General features: G+C 48.9%; 1 protein-coding gene across 7 annotated transcripts in view; it reads left to right on the forward strand.

The window, feature by feature from the left end:
* Strump (WASH complex subunit strump) overlaps positions 1 to 16,487 on the forward strand; it is a 164,710-nt gene that overhangs the window by 104,685 nt on the left and 43,538 nt on the right. For 5 of the 7 annotated variants that reach the window (XM_077691422.1, XM_077691424.1, XM_077691421.1 and 2 more), the window contains exons 19-21: positions 402 to 481; positions 10,837 to 10,940; positions 13,555 to 13,684. In XM_077691422.1, coding sequence (XP_077547548.1) covers positions 402 to 481; positions 10,837 to 10,940; positions 13,555 to 13,684 — 314 coding nt within the window. Of the gene's footprint in view, positions 1 to 401; positions 482 to 10,836; positions 10,941 to 13,229; positions 13,299 to 13,554; positions 13,685 to 16,487 lie in introns of those variants that run through there. The other 2 variants (XM_077691427.1, XM_077691425.1) reach the window with 2 other exon arrangements.

The raw sequence follows: 16,487 nt of genomic DNA on the forward strand, positions 1-16,487 counted from the left end.
CGAAAGCACCTGTTGAGCTCCAGGGAGGCGTGCAGTGCCGAAACTTTCCAGGCCCACAGCTTCCTCACAGTTTTGGGGGGAGTCAGAAAAATATCAGAACTTTCCCCATTGTGCTGGCAGGGTACACCACCTTTTGGGAAGGAGCAGTCACGTTCTGGGCTAGCTACGAAATCTTGGCCATACGCAGACTATCAAGTCTGCGCTAGGGCAACGACTACCAAGTTGTACTGGCTGCATACTGTATGTGGAGTCCAAAGACTCGTGCCTGGCCTCTTTGGGATCGTTGTTACGGGGTCAGTGCAGTGTTTCGAATGAACCAATTAAACCGACGTCCCGTCTTTGTGGCCTCTTTAATTTGGAAGCAGCTGTTGACTCTTGCTTTCTTGCACGATGTGGCGCAGAAAATGTGGGGAGGACGTACAGTGCAGCCCTGACCAAGGTTGCCAAGACGTGGTCAGTTTTTCTCGAGAGCGTGCTCAAGGTCAGTGCCCACTTTCTTCGCTGCTCATTGTCGTGCCCTTGGGCTGTGACGGTTTTCAGAACGCTCTGTGCACTCGTCTGGGCTGGGTATTAATGGGTTTTTGCCGGGCTTTTAATGGGACGAAAGCACTGCTGCAGTGCTTTCTAAACAGTTACTTAAGCTTAGGCTAGAACACGTGCACTGCTAAGGACAGCCCGGATGGAAAGGCGCAAACTGCAACTAGAGCAGCGCCTCCTGTGGCTGCGCCTAAGAGAAAACAAAAAATGGGCGCAGCATGCACCAGTGGGGCAAGGCTGGAGAAAGGGCATAGCTGGCGCTCTCTCTCCCGGCGTCTGAGACACGGATTTCCCAACTTGGCGCTGAAAGTTCTCCATGACTGGCAGGCCCGGATGGTTTTGTCCGCAGCCTTTCACATCTCTCCCAAAGTGGACCGTGTTAGCATGTGCTGCGACCCGCGGCAGCCGGGTTCGTGAGCTCGGCGTTTGTAGTGTGCGCTGTCCTGTGCTCCCCACTTCAGGCACAAACGCACGGGAACTGGCAAGGAGGACAGCGCGCCAGAGATCACACCACGAAAGCCGGCCAGAGTGTTCTCAAAGGTTGAGCTGGCTGATGCCGGCCGCTCTTCATGAAGCGCACGCTCACGTGTGCTCGGCATTTTTTTTTGGTATTTCTTTCATTTCATTTATTTTACTCTCAGGGCCGTTCAGGCGTTGCAGAGAGGAGTGGGGTAAGTAAAAAAAAATGAGTACACAACAAACATTGAAGGGATCATTAAAGATGATTCGCGAGTGCAGACTTTTCTCCAGTTCACGTGTACAAACGATGGCGGCAGGAAGGCTGTTCCAGTCCACCCTGGTTTTCGAACCGAAATGAAGGTTGGTGTTGCTACTTGGCACGCCTACTTTTAAATGGTGGTCAGGGCGAGAAGAAATGCATGCTGAAAACGTGCAACTCTGGCCAGCGAAACTAGAGGCCTAAACAGCTCCGCTGTCATAGAGGAGGGGAGGCGGAACATTAGGCTCAGGGAGCACCGGCACGGGTGTGCGCACACTAGCAGCCCTGCTGGGAGGAACTTGGCTGCCCATTGCAGAGGGCGTGGATGCCAGGCTTCGTTCGGGCACACTGAGGTCTTACTCCAATCAGACATACTATATGCCTCCACAGTCTCCTACAATCAGACAGCAACACTTTCAAATTCACAACTTATATGCAAGGCTTGGTGTCCACGGAATTTTTTTGATTGTCCATAAGTGTGCACAATCTCATCAATGTTATTCGTAGCATGTTTACAAGAGGTATTCAGTACATTGGACTGGGAACAGGTGGGCGTAAGGGTTAATGGAGAATACCTCAGTAACCTCAGATTTGCTGACGACGTTGCCTCGCTAAGAAACTCGGGGGATGAATTGCAAAGCATGGTTACTTCACTGGACAAGCAGAGTAGAATCTTGGGCATGGAAATTCATATGCTTAAAATAAAGTATTGCTCAATAGCCTCAGAAGAGCCCAGCGGTTGGAGATAGGTGGTGAGGCAGTGGAAGTGGTAAGTGAATATATCTACTTAGGCCAAGTTGTGACCCCGGATCCCAACCATGACGGAGAGATAATTAGAAGGATAAGAATGGGGGGGAGTGCGTTTGCCAGGCATTCTCAGTTAATGAATGGCATTGTCGCTGAAGAAGAAAGTGTATGACAGCTGCATCTTACCGGTACACTCGAACCTCGTTATAACGAAGTTGAAGGGGGAGTCATAATTACTCCGTTATATCCATTACTTTGTTATATCAATTATCGCCGTTTAACGCCGCATATGCCCATTGGGACGCTTTAAGCATGCGGAGAAAAGATGGCCGTGCGGCTCGCCCCATTGCTACGCGACCTCAAATGCAAAGAAATTTGATTACAAGACAAATATTTGGCTTATTCAGTACACGCACTATTTTATTGTCCGATGCCGCTTCGCGAAAAAAGTCTACAATAGTTTTCTGCTTTGGACGACACAAGCAAAACGACGCTGCACGTCAACAGCGTCGAGCGCCTGTGACAACGTACGCACGGTGAACGCGCGGGAATTGGTGCCCATGGCATCTTCGTCATCGCTTGTGTCCGCTAGTCCGGCGACATCTGCCACGATGCTGTCATCGGTCTGTTATTCGGTAGTCACCGCATCGGCGTCAGCGTTCACGTAATCGAAGAACAACTCATTGACTGCAACGACAAGACGGGCAACAAGACCGTCCGCAAATACGGGCAACGAGCCGCGCCGCCGCTTGTGTCTCCTTTCACCACTGTCACGTGGCCCCCCTCGCCCCACTCCACCAAGCTGGGCCATCGCTGGGCATGCAGCTGGGAGAACGAGGAGGTTTGCGCGACCGCTCGCGTCGCCTCCAAGATAGCCGTGACGCAGCGCGGCTGCTGTTGGGAGGCGGGAGGGTTGAATTGCCACACCGCGCGGCTGCTAATGCAGTGAAAACTGGTATTGGCGGCGTAAAATATGCATTTCTTTTTCCTGCGGAGACCAATTCGGTTCGTTATATCCAATTGGGAAGTCAGTTTTTCTTCGTTAAAACGAGGTTTAAAATACATGTATGTCTATGGGGATTTCAAGGGGAATCTAATTTACTTCATTACAGTGTAAACCATTTATAACGTAACCGCTTATAGTGCGGGACCGGATATAACGCGGGTTTTTGTGACCACCGGTTTGCCTCCCATAGAACTCAATGCATAAGCATACCGCTTAAGATGCGGTCGGCCGAAGCACAATACCGTTTATAGTGCGGTTTTTCGGCGGGTCTGCTCATCCACCGGCGCAGCTGGGGCATCGTTTTAGGGTAGCAAGAGAAAAAAAATAAATGATGAAATCGGCCATCTGACGCAGCGCGCACCCCTTGCTCTCCTCTAACTTCGACACAGAAGCAAAAAATAGGCACCCTTTAGTTCGCGCGTACGTGATAACCACAGCTGACCTTGCTTGATGCACCTCGGAAGATAGCGACCGGCTCCCCGTACGCGCGTGGAAAGTTGTTTCTATTAATCGTGAACCGCATGGGCCGTTTTCGCACACGAATTGTGCACATCGGCGTTGCGCGTGCGTTTTTTTCATGCTCGCGTCTACGATTCCGCGCTCGCGGTGGCTTCTTCGCGTGGCAGTGGGAGGAGCCTGACGACTTGCACCAATGGAAACGCACCTAGTGGCGGGAGATTCAAAGCGCTCCGAGCCGGCTAGCCGCGCCAGAGGTGTTTAGGCTTAAGTCCCTCGATCAGACGAAGGGACTTTAGTTTAGGCTTACCGCCGCGGTATTTTTTGATGGGCTCTTTCACAAGCAGCGTGGATGGCAGTTTATATTCCACTTTGCGGTCACATTATCAGCTCTTTTCTTGCATGAGCATCTTCGCTTGCGCCTCGTGCGGCATTTCAGCGAGCGGTTAGAAGTGGTCGCTGGAGCTGCCTGCACCGCTTCACGGCCAGTGCCGACGCCATGTTGCCGCCTCTTATCGCGCCGCACACATTACGTAAGTTGTATCCGCGCCGGCGTCGCCGCGCCTGCAGCGTGCGCTGCACGTTTTCGCGAGAAATCGCTCCATGCGGTTCACGCTTTAGAACGTTGTGCAGATAAGCCACCGCTTTTCCCGATCAAGCGAGCCGCGCGAAGATTTCCACCACCAGTACGTTGCGCTGATAAGCAGCCGCCGTCGGCATCGTGAACGCAAGGTGGGGTAAAAAAAAAAAAAATCCCGCTGGCCTTTCTTATCATGTCCTGCGACGCAAAATACGCAGCCATGGTCTTTCAAAACACAAACACAACGGAAGTTAAAGCCGCACTCGCCGTTTGTAATACCGCGCTTTTGTAATGTGTGAGACCCGGCAGCAGCGGCTGATGTTAAAAATAATACGAAATGAAGACCCTTCCTTCGTTTTCAGGCGCTGTGCGTTTGGGTGATAAAAAATTTAGGATGACTTGAGAGGTAGGTGGTGATATGGTTGAATTCGTGCACGTTTTGGTTATAGTGCGGTACCGCTTATAGTGCGGATTTTTGCGGCTCCCGCGACATACGTTATAAGCGGTCTACACTGTATATCCATTATTTCGTTATATGCCGTTACGTTATAACGAGGTTCGAGTGTATGCTCACCTACGGGGCAGAAACTTGGAGGCTCACTAAGAAAGTTCAACTAAAATTGAGGACGACTCGGCGCGCAGTGGAACGGAAGATGATAGGTGTAACATTAAGGGACAAGAAGAGAGCGGAGTGGGTGAGGGAACAAACGCGGGTTAAAGGGACACTGAAGTGAATTTGTCAAGCTCCCGTTTTTGCTTGCACTGCGTAGACTGGCTCAGATTAGCACACTTTTCATCGTTTATCCGGTTGACAAATCGGTAATTATTTTACAAAGCGCGAAAGAAGAAAAACTACCATGCGCGGTTTGCGGCGGCCGCACCAACTAAGGCTGTGACGTTGGGAGGAGGGGCGCCGTGATTGGACGATGCCCAAGGTTAGCAATCAAACAAGTTTCGGTTTCGGTTTCGCTTCTGTAAAACATAACCAATGGCGTTGTTGGATGGGCATTCTCAATATCTCAGTAATCATCGTACCGCGCTTCTGCCATGTTGTCGGCTGTAAAATGCACAAGATAAGCCTCCCAGGACGGCTTGTAGTCGTAGCATTCACTAGCCGAGACCTACGCAGTGCATGAACGCCCTCCGCGTACCCGCAGACGCCCAAATGTCATGCGCTTTTCCCCCATATTTGGAGCTTGCCTCCCTCATGCCTGTATCGTAAAAAGCGTATTCGCACCAGGCCAAGGGTCTGTCCATTCTGGCCTGTGCCCATTGCCTGCAAGCAGTCGGTGCTTATGGCAACAGCACGCCAACGAGAACTCGCTAGCGCGCCAGTGCCAGCCTGCGCGCGTTTTGTGAACTAGTTCGTGCAGACATGAACGTTGCGGCCCAAAAAAAGGTGAACTCAATATACAAAACATCGGCGGAAAACAAAAAAGTTAACTTACAAAAAAAAAAGCACGTACCCGCGGGCATTCGAACTCGTGACTTGCAAAACACTTGCGGTGACATACCTAGCGCCCCAGACCACTGAGCCACGGAACGGGATCCGAAGGCGTTGCTAATATAGGGTATATATTGCCAACCGGTTTACACTTTTATTTAGTTTTGGCATTTCAAGCAGCTTAGGTGACTATTTGTTGTACTGCGTCGTGCAATAAGCGTCGCCCGAGTTTCCACAGTAGCTCACGTCTAGCAATTGCATTTCGTAGACGGAAAAGCGTTCGCAGATGCGTAGTCGTGCTGCTGACCGCTGTGCTTGTTCGCCCAGCGCAAAAAAGTGCTTCCCGCGCCCTAGTTTTACGCTGTACGGTAAAAATATCAGTTGATTTTATTTCCTTAGTACCTATATTGACTTCGCTGACTCTTCTCCCGCCTTCAAGAGGCCTTATATTTTCCTACTGGCGTACCAGTCAGCGAAGCGTCGCATGTGCGCTTGTGCAGCGCTTGTGTGAAGCGAACTTGACTTGGAGCTAGATACAGTGTACAAACAAACCAAGTAAAGAAAGGCACATTCGTTCATTCACAAACGTGTCCTGGCTTCGTTTCAACTAAGCGAACGAATTGCGACCAAGCAATTTTTTTTAACCTCCTTGATTGCGACGACCCGCCGGCGGCCGGCGGACGAAACGCTGGGCCGACTGACTCTGTCTGAAGGCCGGGGAGCCGTGCAGTAGCGCAGCCAATTGCCACCTCATCCCCTCCTGACGTCACACGAAAACGCCACAGAAAATGGGCGAGCGTAAAGAGAGGAGGACAGCATTTTCGAATTAGTTTTTCTACTAAATAAAATCGCGTAAACGCGCCTAGAGTGGTCGAAACATGGCCTGGGAACTCCGGACTACAATTTGCGCTAGCAATCCCGCAATGTTTACATATCACTTCAGTGTCCCTTTAAGGACATAGTATTAGTAGAAATTAAGAAGAAGAAATGGGCGTGGGCAGGGCATGTAATGCGAAGACAAGATAACCACTGGTCATTAGCTGTTTTGTTACCATGCCCATTCAAATTGATCACCGGTGATCGATGATTTATATTGCTTATTTCGATATGTTGTAGTCCTTTCTCGTACACCTAATGCGACCACCTAATGCGTACACCTAATAATTCATATTTGGCACTACTACGCTGTTACTCAACTACAAGCTCATTTGCCATGGCGCCTCCGTGGCCCGCTACTGTTCCTCGAAACAAGCATGCCACTCGTGCATCCACTTTACCCAAGCCTTACTTCTGCGATAGCAGCTTCCGCTGAAAGTCGAAAGATAACACCGAGTCGGCGAATATCAGTTCAGACGAGGAGAACGCTTCCAATCGGCCTTGAACACCGCCAGCTGCTCACTGGCCAGTTTCGTTTTTGTCTGGGGGTATTTCCGGAAGTCTAGTGTCGCTTCTTAGTAGAGCTGTCTATTCTGACAAAGTGTCCAACAGCCTTGTAATTGTCTCTTTTCGAATGTGTTAGGTGGCGCTGCAATGTAGTAGGCTCGTAGTACTGAACTCACTTCGTAGCACGACGGCGGCTTGGTGAAAGTTTGCTGGGCACGATTCTAGCGCATCGTACCTTATACCTGCAAGCAGGGCTGCCATAACGAGTGAGAACATGATAATAAACTGCAAATTAAAGTTCTGACTGATAAGTGAAGATCAGAACGTCAACAAGCATCGACCAGAGTTTGGTTTTCGACTCCAAGCGGATTTTTTTCGCATCGCTTGCTTGCCTTCAATATTGTGCTGGTAATAATCATTGGCAAGGTGTTTTTACATCACATGCAGGCTAATTGGGGCCTTTAATGATGTCAAACCACTAGTTTTCTTCCAGAGAACCATCCAAAATAGCAAAATTTGAAAAAGAGGTTCGGCTTCACCGCAAGACACTGGCACCACACCAGCTAACATATTCTTTTATATCTGACAAATTGTACCGCGCAACTCAATTTTTTTCTAGGACGGGGTTTTGAAATGTTTACCTACAAAATATATAATGTAAATTTTTTCTACTACTGGTGGTTTATTATACAAAACTTCCTATTTTTTATTTTCTTTGACGCCTGGGCAAAAATTTCGAATTTGATAATTTTTTTTGCAATCATTATTTATGAAAACATTTTTTAGAACTGGTGTCGTTGGACAGCGCTTGAAATCATCTGCATTTTATGTCACTGCAACGTGTGCCTAACCATTATGTATAGCAAAGAAAAAATGTTTTGTTAGACTCCTCAAAATTAATCAATTTCCCGTGGTAATGAAAGAGTTGAGGGTAACAGAGGAGGTCCCTAGAGAAGGCAAGCGTGGCAGGGGGTGGCAGAAAGTTAGATGGGAAGTTTGCGGGGATAAATTGGTCGCATCCATGGGGGAGGCCTCTGCCCTGCAGTGGGTGTAGACAGGCTGACGACAATGACGACGATGATGATGCTGGCATGGTATCAGCCGTGTGCAGTGAATGTGTGGGCATTCCATCCTTGTCATTTTTTTAAAGACGTGCCCTGGCCCCCGTTGCTGCAAACGTGTGAAGGAATCTGGAGATTAAGCGGCTGCATAGTCCACCTGGATAGTTGAGCAGTCCGTATGTTTTGCGTTGTTTTTCTTTTTCCATCTCAGCTGCCTCTCCCCTTCGTGTAGTGCACAGCACTTAAAGGAGCCATGAAGAGAAAACACAAGTTTGGTTCATTCAAAAGATTGTCTCGTTAGAATCATACTGACACCACTTTTAACGTAAACTTCGCTCAAATAAGCTACATAATTAGGAAAAACGGGAATGGTCATGCGACCCACCAGCTCATTTCCCGCAACAGAACCTATGTCGTCACATGAGCTAAGCTCTGCGATTGGCGGAGGCTGGCAGAAGCAGACGCAAATTAGGTAGAACTTACAAACTAGACGAACGAGCGATTTGCGCTTAAATTTAGGGCACATTCTTTACAAAGCAATAAGAATGATGGGACAAACAGTGGAAGTTACGAAAGCACATGTAAACATAGAAGTACTGATGCGTTCTGCTGTTCGTACTGCGCACAGCATGCTTGGTTTCGCTGCACAGCACTACGGGGCTTGGGGTTGTCTCAGACGACACTGGCCGATTGACGCAAGCAACGGTGTCTTACGTGACCCCATTTGTCGAGCGAGCACTGTTTCAGGGAACGAATATTTTCTCCCAGAACAAAAACAAGCCAGGTTTAAATGCGGTCAAAAACAAACCAAATGCTTGCCACGGTATGGTGGCGCCATCTAGGTTACGGAACGTAAAGAAACGCGGGAACAAACCAACACCGCTGTACAGGGTGGAGACAACCTTTGAACGGTCCCGTGCCGCCGCAATTGGGCCAACGGGCTCAACGCGTTATTCTTTTCGTTTCCCACGAGACCTAGCAACGCGAAACAGACAATATGATTCAAACTTCTTCAGTAAACCGCGTTGCGGCGATAATTTTAGCGCGGTTTTGACACAATGACTTGTTTCGGCGGCGAGCGAGCAACCGAAAATGGCGGCGCCAGCGTATACGTGTCTCTACCCTGTATGGCGGATGCGTGAATGAAGGTACTCTAGGCTGCAGAGCAGTCGGTTTCAGTGATGTCACTTGGGACCACGAAAACGCACGATTGAGCGGGAAAATCAAAATTTTAACCTAAATTGTTTAATTTCTCAGTGAATAAAGCACCGTTTGTATCCGGACAAGCGCTGGGGGCACTATAAAACACGAAATCTTTCGAATAAAACCAACTTGCATTTTCTCTTCATGGCTCCTTTAAGCGTCCACTGCTGTTGTTTGACGGCCTCGTAACCGAAAGATTGAAGGGAACGCGGAGGAGGAAAGTGTGAGGGGAGGGCGGAATGTCGAGGCTGCGCCACAGAAGCCCAGCCCATGCTGTGTGCTGCACGTACAATAGGTCCTTCAACGTCCTTCCTCGTTGCTCCTGTTGCTTTCAATGAAGCAACTCTGTCTCTCGCCTCGCCTTGCGTGGCATTTGCGCCGGGAGGTTCATGCTCAACGGCGGCGATGTGCTGTGAAGGTAACGGCAGAGTAGCGCGCACCGCCCTGCATTCGCTCATCGTGCAATCACTTCCTCAGATGCCCTGTGACCGAGAAAACTGGAGTTTGCGCTGCGCACAAATTTTGCTTAGGGGAGTATAGTAATTGTCAGCCACTTTTTCAGAGTTTTTATTTTCCCGTGTGGTTTTCTGAAGAATAAACATTTGGTAGTTTGCGCCTGTCCGTTTGTGCTGTGTTTTTCCCCGTCTCCGTCCGTGTTTTGTGCAGCCTTAGCAGCGCAAGTGTCTGAGCCTGAGGTCTACATGTACCAAGATGTACGCCAGAGAAGTGCTTTGCTCAGTACTTGCAATTCTTCTTCAAAAAGTGAAAAACAAAGTAAAAATGGGCAACAACAACTGCTCGAGCCAGGTTATGGCTGGTTTAGAGCCAATTAAAAGTGAACGGGCGAAACACCCGAACGGTAGCCTTTAAAAGAGGTCAATTAGTACCGCGGTCTTGGACAGCGCACTCACAGAGCATGCAGGTGTGCAACTATTTGATATAAAATGGGGAAGAAAAGGAAACGCCCCAGGTGGTGTCTGAACAGCATAGAGGGCTGCATGCAAAATGTGAAATGCACAACACATTCTAAAGACGTTCGTGCTGCCTGTCGGGACGTTCTACGAAGGCTAGGGCAGCGCAGGACACTAGGGTTCTTCAATTGCAATGGCAGTGTAGCTGCCAGCTGTAGCATGGCGTGTAGCGCGCGCCACTCTGAGCACACGCTTTCAACAACCACACCGGCACTCTGCAGTGTAAGGCACTCTTCACAGGGGAATGTCGTTAAAGCAGACTAGTCACAGTCCAACCCAGTTTGAAGTTATCTAGAGGGAACGGGATTATTTCATTCAGATAAATGTCAATTTCGCATACCTAGCTCACGTGGAAATGTGCCCAAGTACCCAATCAACAGTGCTCCTTTGTCTTTGCGAGTGCCCGTGAATAACCATCGCGGTGCATGCATGTTATTGGGCAGCGGATAACTGATGTGCCTGCAGGTGCATTCTGTGCTTTCCAGAGAGTTGCTTAAGTAAATAACTTGTCTCCTTGGTGGAGCCATTTAGGGCGAACTTCTTCAAAGGGAGGGAGAGGAGGTGGCTCTCCCAGCTGTATCGATTCCTTGCTGCCCGAGGACCCACCCAGGGCAATGAAGGTGTGAGACCGGTCATTCTCGAGAGCGTGGCAGGGGCTTGAGGCAGGTTTAACTGACAAGCAGCCCCCGGTTCGGAGTGCCCTTTACGCCCACCATTTCTTCTCTTCCAGGTTGGCCAGATGCAGATCCTGCGCAAGGCGATTGCCCACGAGCTCTGCACAGCGGCAAAGTTTGAGTCCAAGGACCTGGCGGGGGCCCTGCAGGCCATGAACGAGTGAGGAGATGATCAAAGTGTTTGTACAAAAATGTGGCCGTCGGATTAAATCCCACTCTGGCCAGGCAGGATAGGGCTAAGGGTACGAAAGCTGTGCTGTAAACAATCATGTTGTACTTGCACAAGCTGTTCTCAGTCATTGAGAAAAAAAGCTTGATAAGCAGCAATAGGTTTGTAGCCTGGATAAAAAGTCCCGGGCCATCTCCGCTTGCGTAAAACCTGGGGAGGGGCGAAGCATAACTGTATTCTTAGCGCCTTGGAGTTTTTGCCAACGGAAATGAAATCGCTGGTGGGTAGAGGTATACAGCTTTGCTGTGAAAATCTCTGGACTTCGAAGCACCAAGTGCTCCAGTGCGAGGCGTAAACGAGTGTCCCGGTGTTTTAGTACCATGACTACATGAGCCGACGATCACGACGACGACGACGACAGGAGACGCCAACAGCCCCAGCCCCTAAGGGGCTTCGCTCCTAACACAGCGTAGTGGTGTGGTATTTTTTTTTATGTCGATAGAAGCCTGCATTACGTGTTCTAGAGTGGGAGTAAGGCGGTAAAATGTTTTTTTCTCTTGCTGTTGTTTATAAGCATGAGCATTTATTTTTAATTACTCAGAAGCATGATCAGTTTTAGTTTTGCAGTGCATGGTTTATCTCTAGTTTGTGGGAAAACCTGCGGGATAGCAAAGGACCCCGGCTAGCTTCGCTGGAGAAAGTGCCACGCACCGTACACTAGCCCCAACTCTTGCATGGGTTTGGATACTCCGGCAATACAAAGTGAGGCTTTATTGCCTGGCAGATACAGGGCATATACCAGACAACACGACTATCGCTTGCGGGAAGACAGTGGCTCCATTTGCTCGCTCAAGCCGCGGGACTCAGACCTCAATATCTGTCATCGCAGTCACGGGAGCGGGGGAGGCATCCCTTGCGACCAGTCAGGACCGAACCTCTCAGCAGAGTGCTGTGGAACCAAGTGGTTCACCGTCATCGGGGCATTCAGAATAGGCACTACTGAGCGAACCGATTCCTACCAAATCGCCCAGTCGACTCCCGGCGGAAAGCTCCCACGGCAAAGACTTCCCCTGGTCGAAGAGGTGACAAGCTGGTCTTCCCTCCCCCATGCCCTCGCGCCGCATGGGGTCACGAAGAGGTCATGACTCGCGTGACTCGTCGGCTGCTAAAATGCCGGCTCCCAGCTCGCCAATACATGTGCAGGCGAGGCGTATGGAAACAAGGGTCCCCACAGGTTCTCTGAGAGTTTTTCATGCCAATGACATATTGACGAGAGCAAAAGTTTTTTTATTTGTCTCAAGTCTTGTTAGGTGCAGAGTGAAGGTAAATTTTTGTTACTAGGTATCTGTAGCCTTCTGTAGTTTGCTTCACATGTCAGCAGTTGTGTTGTAATAACGCAAACATTATTAAATATTGGTCTGAAGACTAATCAGGTGTAGCTACTAAAGCGTTTATGTCTAGCTTTCGGTTATTAAGAGCTCTATAGCCACCTGTAATGTTTTGGTCATGAAGCATATTCTTTAAATTTGTCGAAAGTAATGTCGGTTCAGCAGTAAACGTTGAATAAAAGCCACCCGAAAATTTATTGTTCGTGTGGGCTTACCAGAAACAAAAAATGTCAACTAAATCACGTTTGGCCCTGGAAATCTGCTCCCAGAGAGACTTGCACAGCTTTAAAACTTGTCCTTTGATGCTCCAAAGCTGCTGCCAAGCAGCATTATTCCTGCTCCCTGAGCTGCTCCCGCACATGCTCAAGCCCACTTCCACCCATGATTGCGCTAGCGGTGTGTTTGCTGGTCAGCTGTGCAAGCTAAAAATGTTTGGTGCGGGGCATGCTGGTGAAAGAAAGCACAAGTGAAGAAACAAGTTTGCCTCTGTCGGTGGGCCACTACTAACTTGTTGCTTACTTTGCTTACTAATGTGGAAAATTCCACAAGCGTCAGAGCAGGTATCGCCCTCTGCATTCACTTTTCTGCACCAAGATTGTGACGTCTTGAATTCTGAATGTGGGAGTCTTTTTAGGCTTGATGATTTCAGGAGGTTCCTTGTTTCATTTCAATAGTTTGTTCCGAAAAATGCTTAAACAAGCTGCACCAATGCCATTCAAGATTCGTGACATCACGAACCTTGGTGCGAAAAAGTGAATGCAGGGGGCGACACCTGCTTTGACGCTTTTGGAATTTTCTGCGTTAGTAAGAATGCTATGAGTGGCGTAATTGCAGTCACGGCACTGTTGCCCACAGACCGAGGTGAACCTGTCTCTTCACTTTTCTCTCTCAGAGGCAGCAGTGCAGCCCCGCTCTTCTTGCCCCAGGTGGCCTGGCGTGCCTAGGTTTCCACTCTCCCTGGGTGAGCGAGTCTGTTGTGCCGAATTTTGTGATTTCGCGTGGCTCCTGGGGAGTCGTGCTGCGCATGCACGAGGAGCAGTGACATCTCACGGCGCACAGCTGGATTGGATTGGGAATCGTTCCAGCAGCAGTAAGCATGATAATCAGCTAATCCTAGACAACCAGAGAACCTAAGAATAACCTGCAGCTGAACCTTAGCTCACGCTACGTATATCCTGGCATAGCCGAGCAAAGCCACTGCTATTTTTTTTTCCCAGTGCCGTGCTAGCCGAAGTGAACGCGCTCCACAAGGACCCCAGCCGGCCGTGCCCCCAGGAAGACAATCCGCTCCTCCATGAGCTGGCCACGTACTTGGATTGGTGCGGAATGTACAAGCCGCTGTCCAAGGTGCGTTCCATGCTGCTAGGGGACCCACCTGGAGGGTCTCTGCCAAAACAATCTCGCAAGAGTCTCGTTCCTGCAAAATCGGAACAACACAAGGCAGATGGCTTTCTCAAGGAAAATTTGTTTCTGAAAGTTGGTTTGTCTACTTTTCAGAGCCTCACCTGGCAGCAACTTGACAGCCCAGTTGCAGCAAATAACATTAAGCGAGATTGCTGTTCAAAAACATTTTATTGCTTAGAGATATGAGATACATGGGCGTTCACATCCCCTAGGAAATGAAATCTAAGGCATTTGTTGGGGATTTAGAGCAAATGACATTTGTTCTAAATGTCGTTTGCTTTAAATGTAATTTGCTCTAAATGTAATTTGTTCTAAATGTCATTAGTTTGGCGCTACACCAGAATACTGAATGACATTCCAGGCGAATGGCGTTTAGCGACTAAATAAGGTTGGGGAGCTCGTTCAGCGTCCAAATGAGTAGCCTCGACAGCAGCGGCGCATCACTAGACAAGAAACTTGTTCAGTAATAAACCAAAGAATACTGTTTCTAAAAACTGCCAGTAAATCCCTTCATATTTCTTTTGAAATAAAGAAAGGCAAACAAAAAAAGTACAGTGTAAGTCATTTATAACCTTAACCGCTTATGGTGCAGGACCAGATGTAACACAGGCTTGCCTGGCCACTGGTAGGCCTCCCATAGAACTCAATGCGTATATGTATTGCTTAAAATGTGGTTACCCGAAGCACAATACTGTTTATGGTGCAGTTTCTTGATGGGTCTGCTGATCCACTGGCGCAGCTGGGTCATCGTTTTAGGGTTGCAAAAAAGAAAGAAAGAAAAAAAGATGGAATCAGCCATCCGATGAAGCACTCGCTCCCTGCTCTTCGCAAACTTCAGCATAGAAAAGAAAATATAGGCACCTTTTCGTTTGCATGTTCCGTTCACACTCACATGATAACCGCAACTGCCCTTGCTTGATGTGATACAATTGCTTCAAGCGTTGGGAAAGCTTTCCATCACTGTTTTACCTTGCATACGATTACCAGGTACCGTAATGGGCTTTCTGCCAAAGCCGACCGCCCAGAAGGCCTGGAATTTGCTTTGGTCTTGCATTTGTGCTGTTTTCAGCTATTGGACTGTGGCTGCTCCCTTTGTTCGAAAGATTGTCGCATACAAAAGCTGACGACTAGCTGCCTGCTCTTCGTGCTCTGCACAGGACCGCCTTCGCGAAAATGAGGCAATGCTGGCAATGTTTCTTCCGCAGCGTTATCAAAGACTACGCTTTAAATCACGCCTTGAGCTGGTGTATGCGATTTTAAGTTGATTTTATAAAATAAGAGGAGCGACCAAGGTCCGAGACGTCCCGGTGATGCGGTGGTGTTCTATTATCAAGATGGCGGATGGAGAAGGACGAAGCAGCTCGAGCGAGAGCTGCTCACGAGAGATTTCGAGCACCGATGATGATGTTCTCATCGGTGCCACGATGATGATTAGAAAGTTTCTACATCTTCCCCGGCCCCATTTTCCCCACCCACAAAGTTTGCGTGGTCAGTCCGCGTCCAGTAGGTGCCTTTAGTTCGTTCGTTCTTTTCGATACTCTGAGGCAATCGGTAGGCGAAACTGCAGCTGGGGCCGTCTTCGGAGCACATGGCGGTAGAGTCGGTGCAGGCGACGCAGACATGCGGAAATTCGAAGCAGATCTTCGATGCCTCTGAACTCGGATGTGTATTCAACCAATTTATGTACATCTCGGCCTGAAAACACCTTCGTAGCTCCTTGATGCTTCTTTCTGGATCTTTTCACTTTCCTGGTTGAAGAATCATTGTGTGATGCATTCCCTTTCTTAAAAGAGCGCTTGCCGCAAACTTTTCAGCTCTGTTGTAGGATGCGTACGACAATCCTATTGAGATGTCCGTCCTGATGGTCAGTATCCCGCTCTTCAGCGTCGACGATCGACTGTCTTTTGGGTGCCAAAACGTATCTCTCATTCTGCACTTTGAGTTCTCCAGGGGGTAGGTCCGTTATCTCAGTTTGGAAGCATTCCTGATACATGGCTTGCGCTGATGCCAAGGGAGTCGAGGAGATGCCTGACTTGCTCATGCTAATGTCGGTGGTCTCTTGGAAGGCACACAATATCAAGGCGTCTTCCGTCCGAAGATCACGCGAAGCCAACGAAGTTGTCACATTGTCACGCTGTTCTTGCGGTAGGAACTGCGGCACATGCAAAGTTTCTATCGCAGAGGCTTCTTGGAAATGCTTCACATGAAGTGAGTCACATAATCCTTCTGTCAGTGTATAGAACTCATTGAAGTTTGTAGAAAAATTTATTATCTCGTCGATCTGGCTCGGTTTTGCGGCGTCGTACCTTTTGTATTTCAATTCATAGTAGATACGGATCATGACATGAGTTATTTCATTTTGATATTCTATATCGGTGGCATATTCCTCATCCAGGGAGTCGCTGTGAATAAACGGTTCGATTTCTTCGTTCAACGTTCGCAATACAATTTCTGTTTTCCATAGCTGTCGCATCAATTCCTTCAACCTGTCGGCAACACCACTCGTCATTACAGTCAACCGTAATGCGGATTCTGCATTTCTGCGTACTTCATGAGCGTATAGCCGCACATTTTCTCTTTTCGTCTTCAGTTCGTTAAGGCGCATCGTATTGTCAAGACTGCTCTGGTCACACATCAAAGTTACTGCGTGTTGCATTGCGCGATCAGCGGTGGCATGCGCTTCCCCTCACCGTTTAAGGAATCACCGCCCATTGAGGGATTCGTCGGAGGTGAGGATCCGTCGTCG

This window comes from Haemaphysalis longicornis, unplaced genomic scaffold (genome assembly GCF_048455015.1).
Source record: "Haemaphysalis longicornis isolate Haplotype H1 unplaced genomic scaffold, Haemaphysalis longicornis Haplotype H1 scaffold_10, whole genome shotgun sequence".
Lineage (NCBI taxonomy): Eukaryota > Metazoa > Arthropoda > Arachnida > Ixodida > Ixodidae > Haemaphysalis > Haemaphysalis longicornis.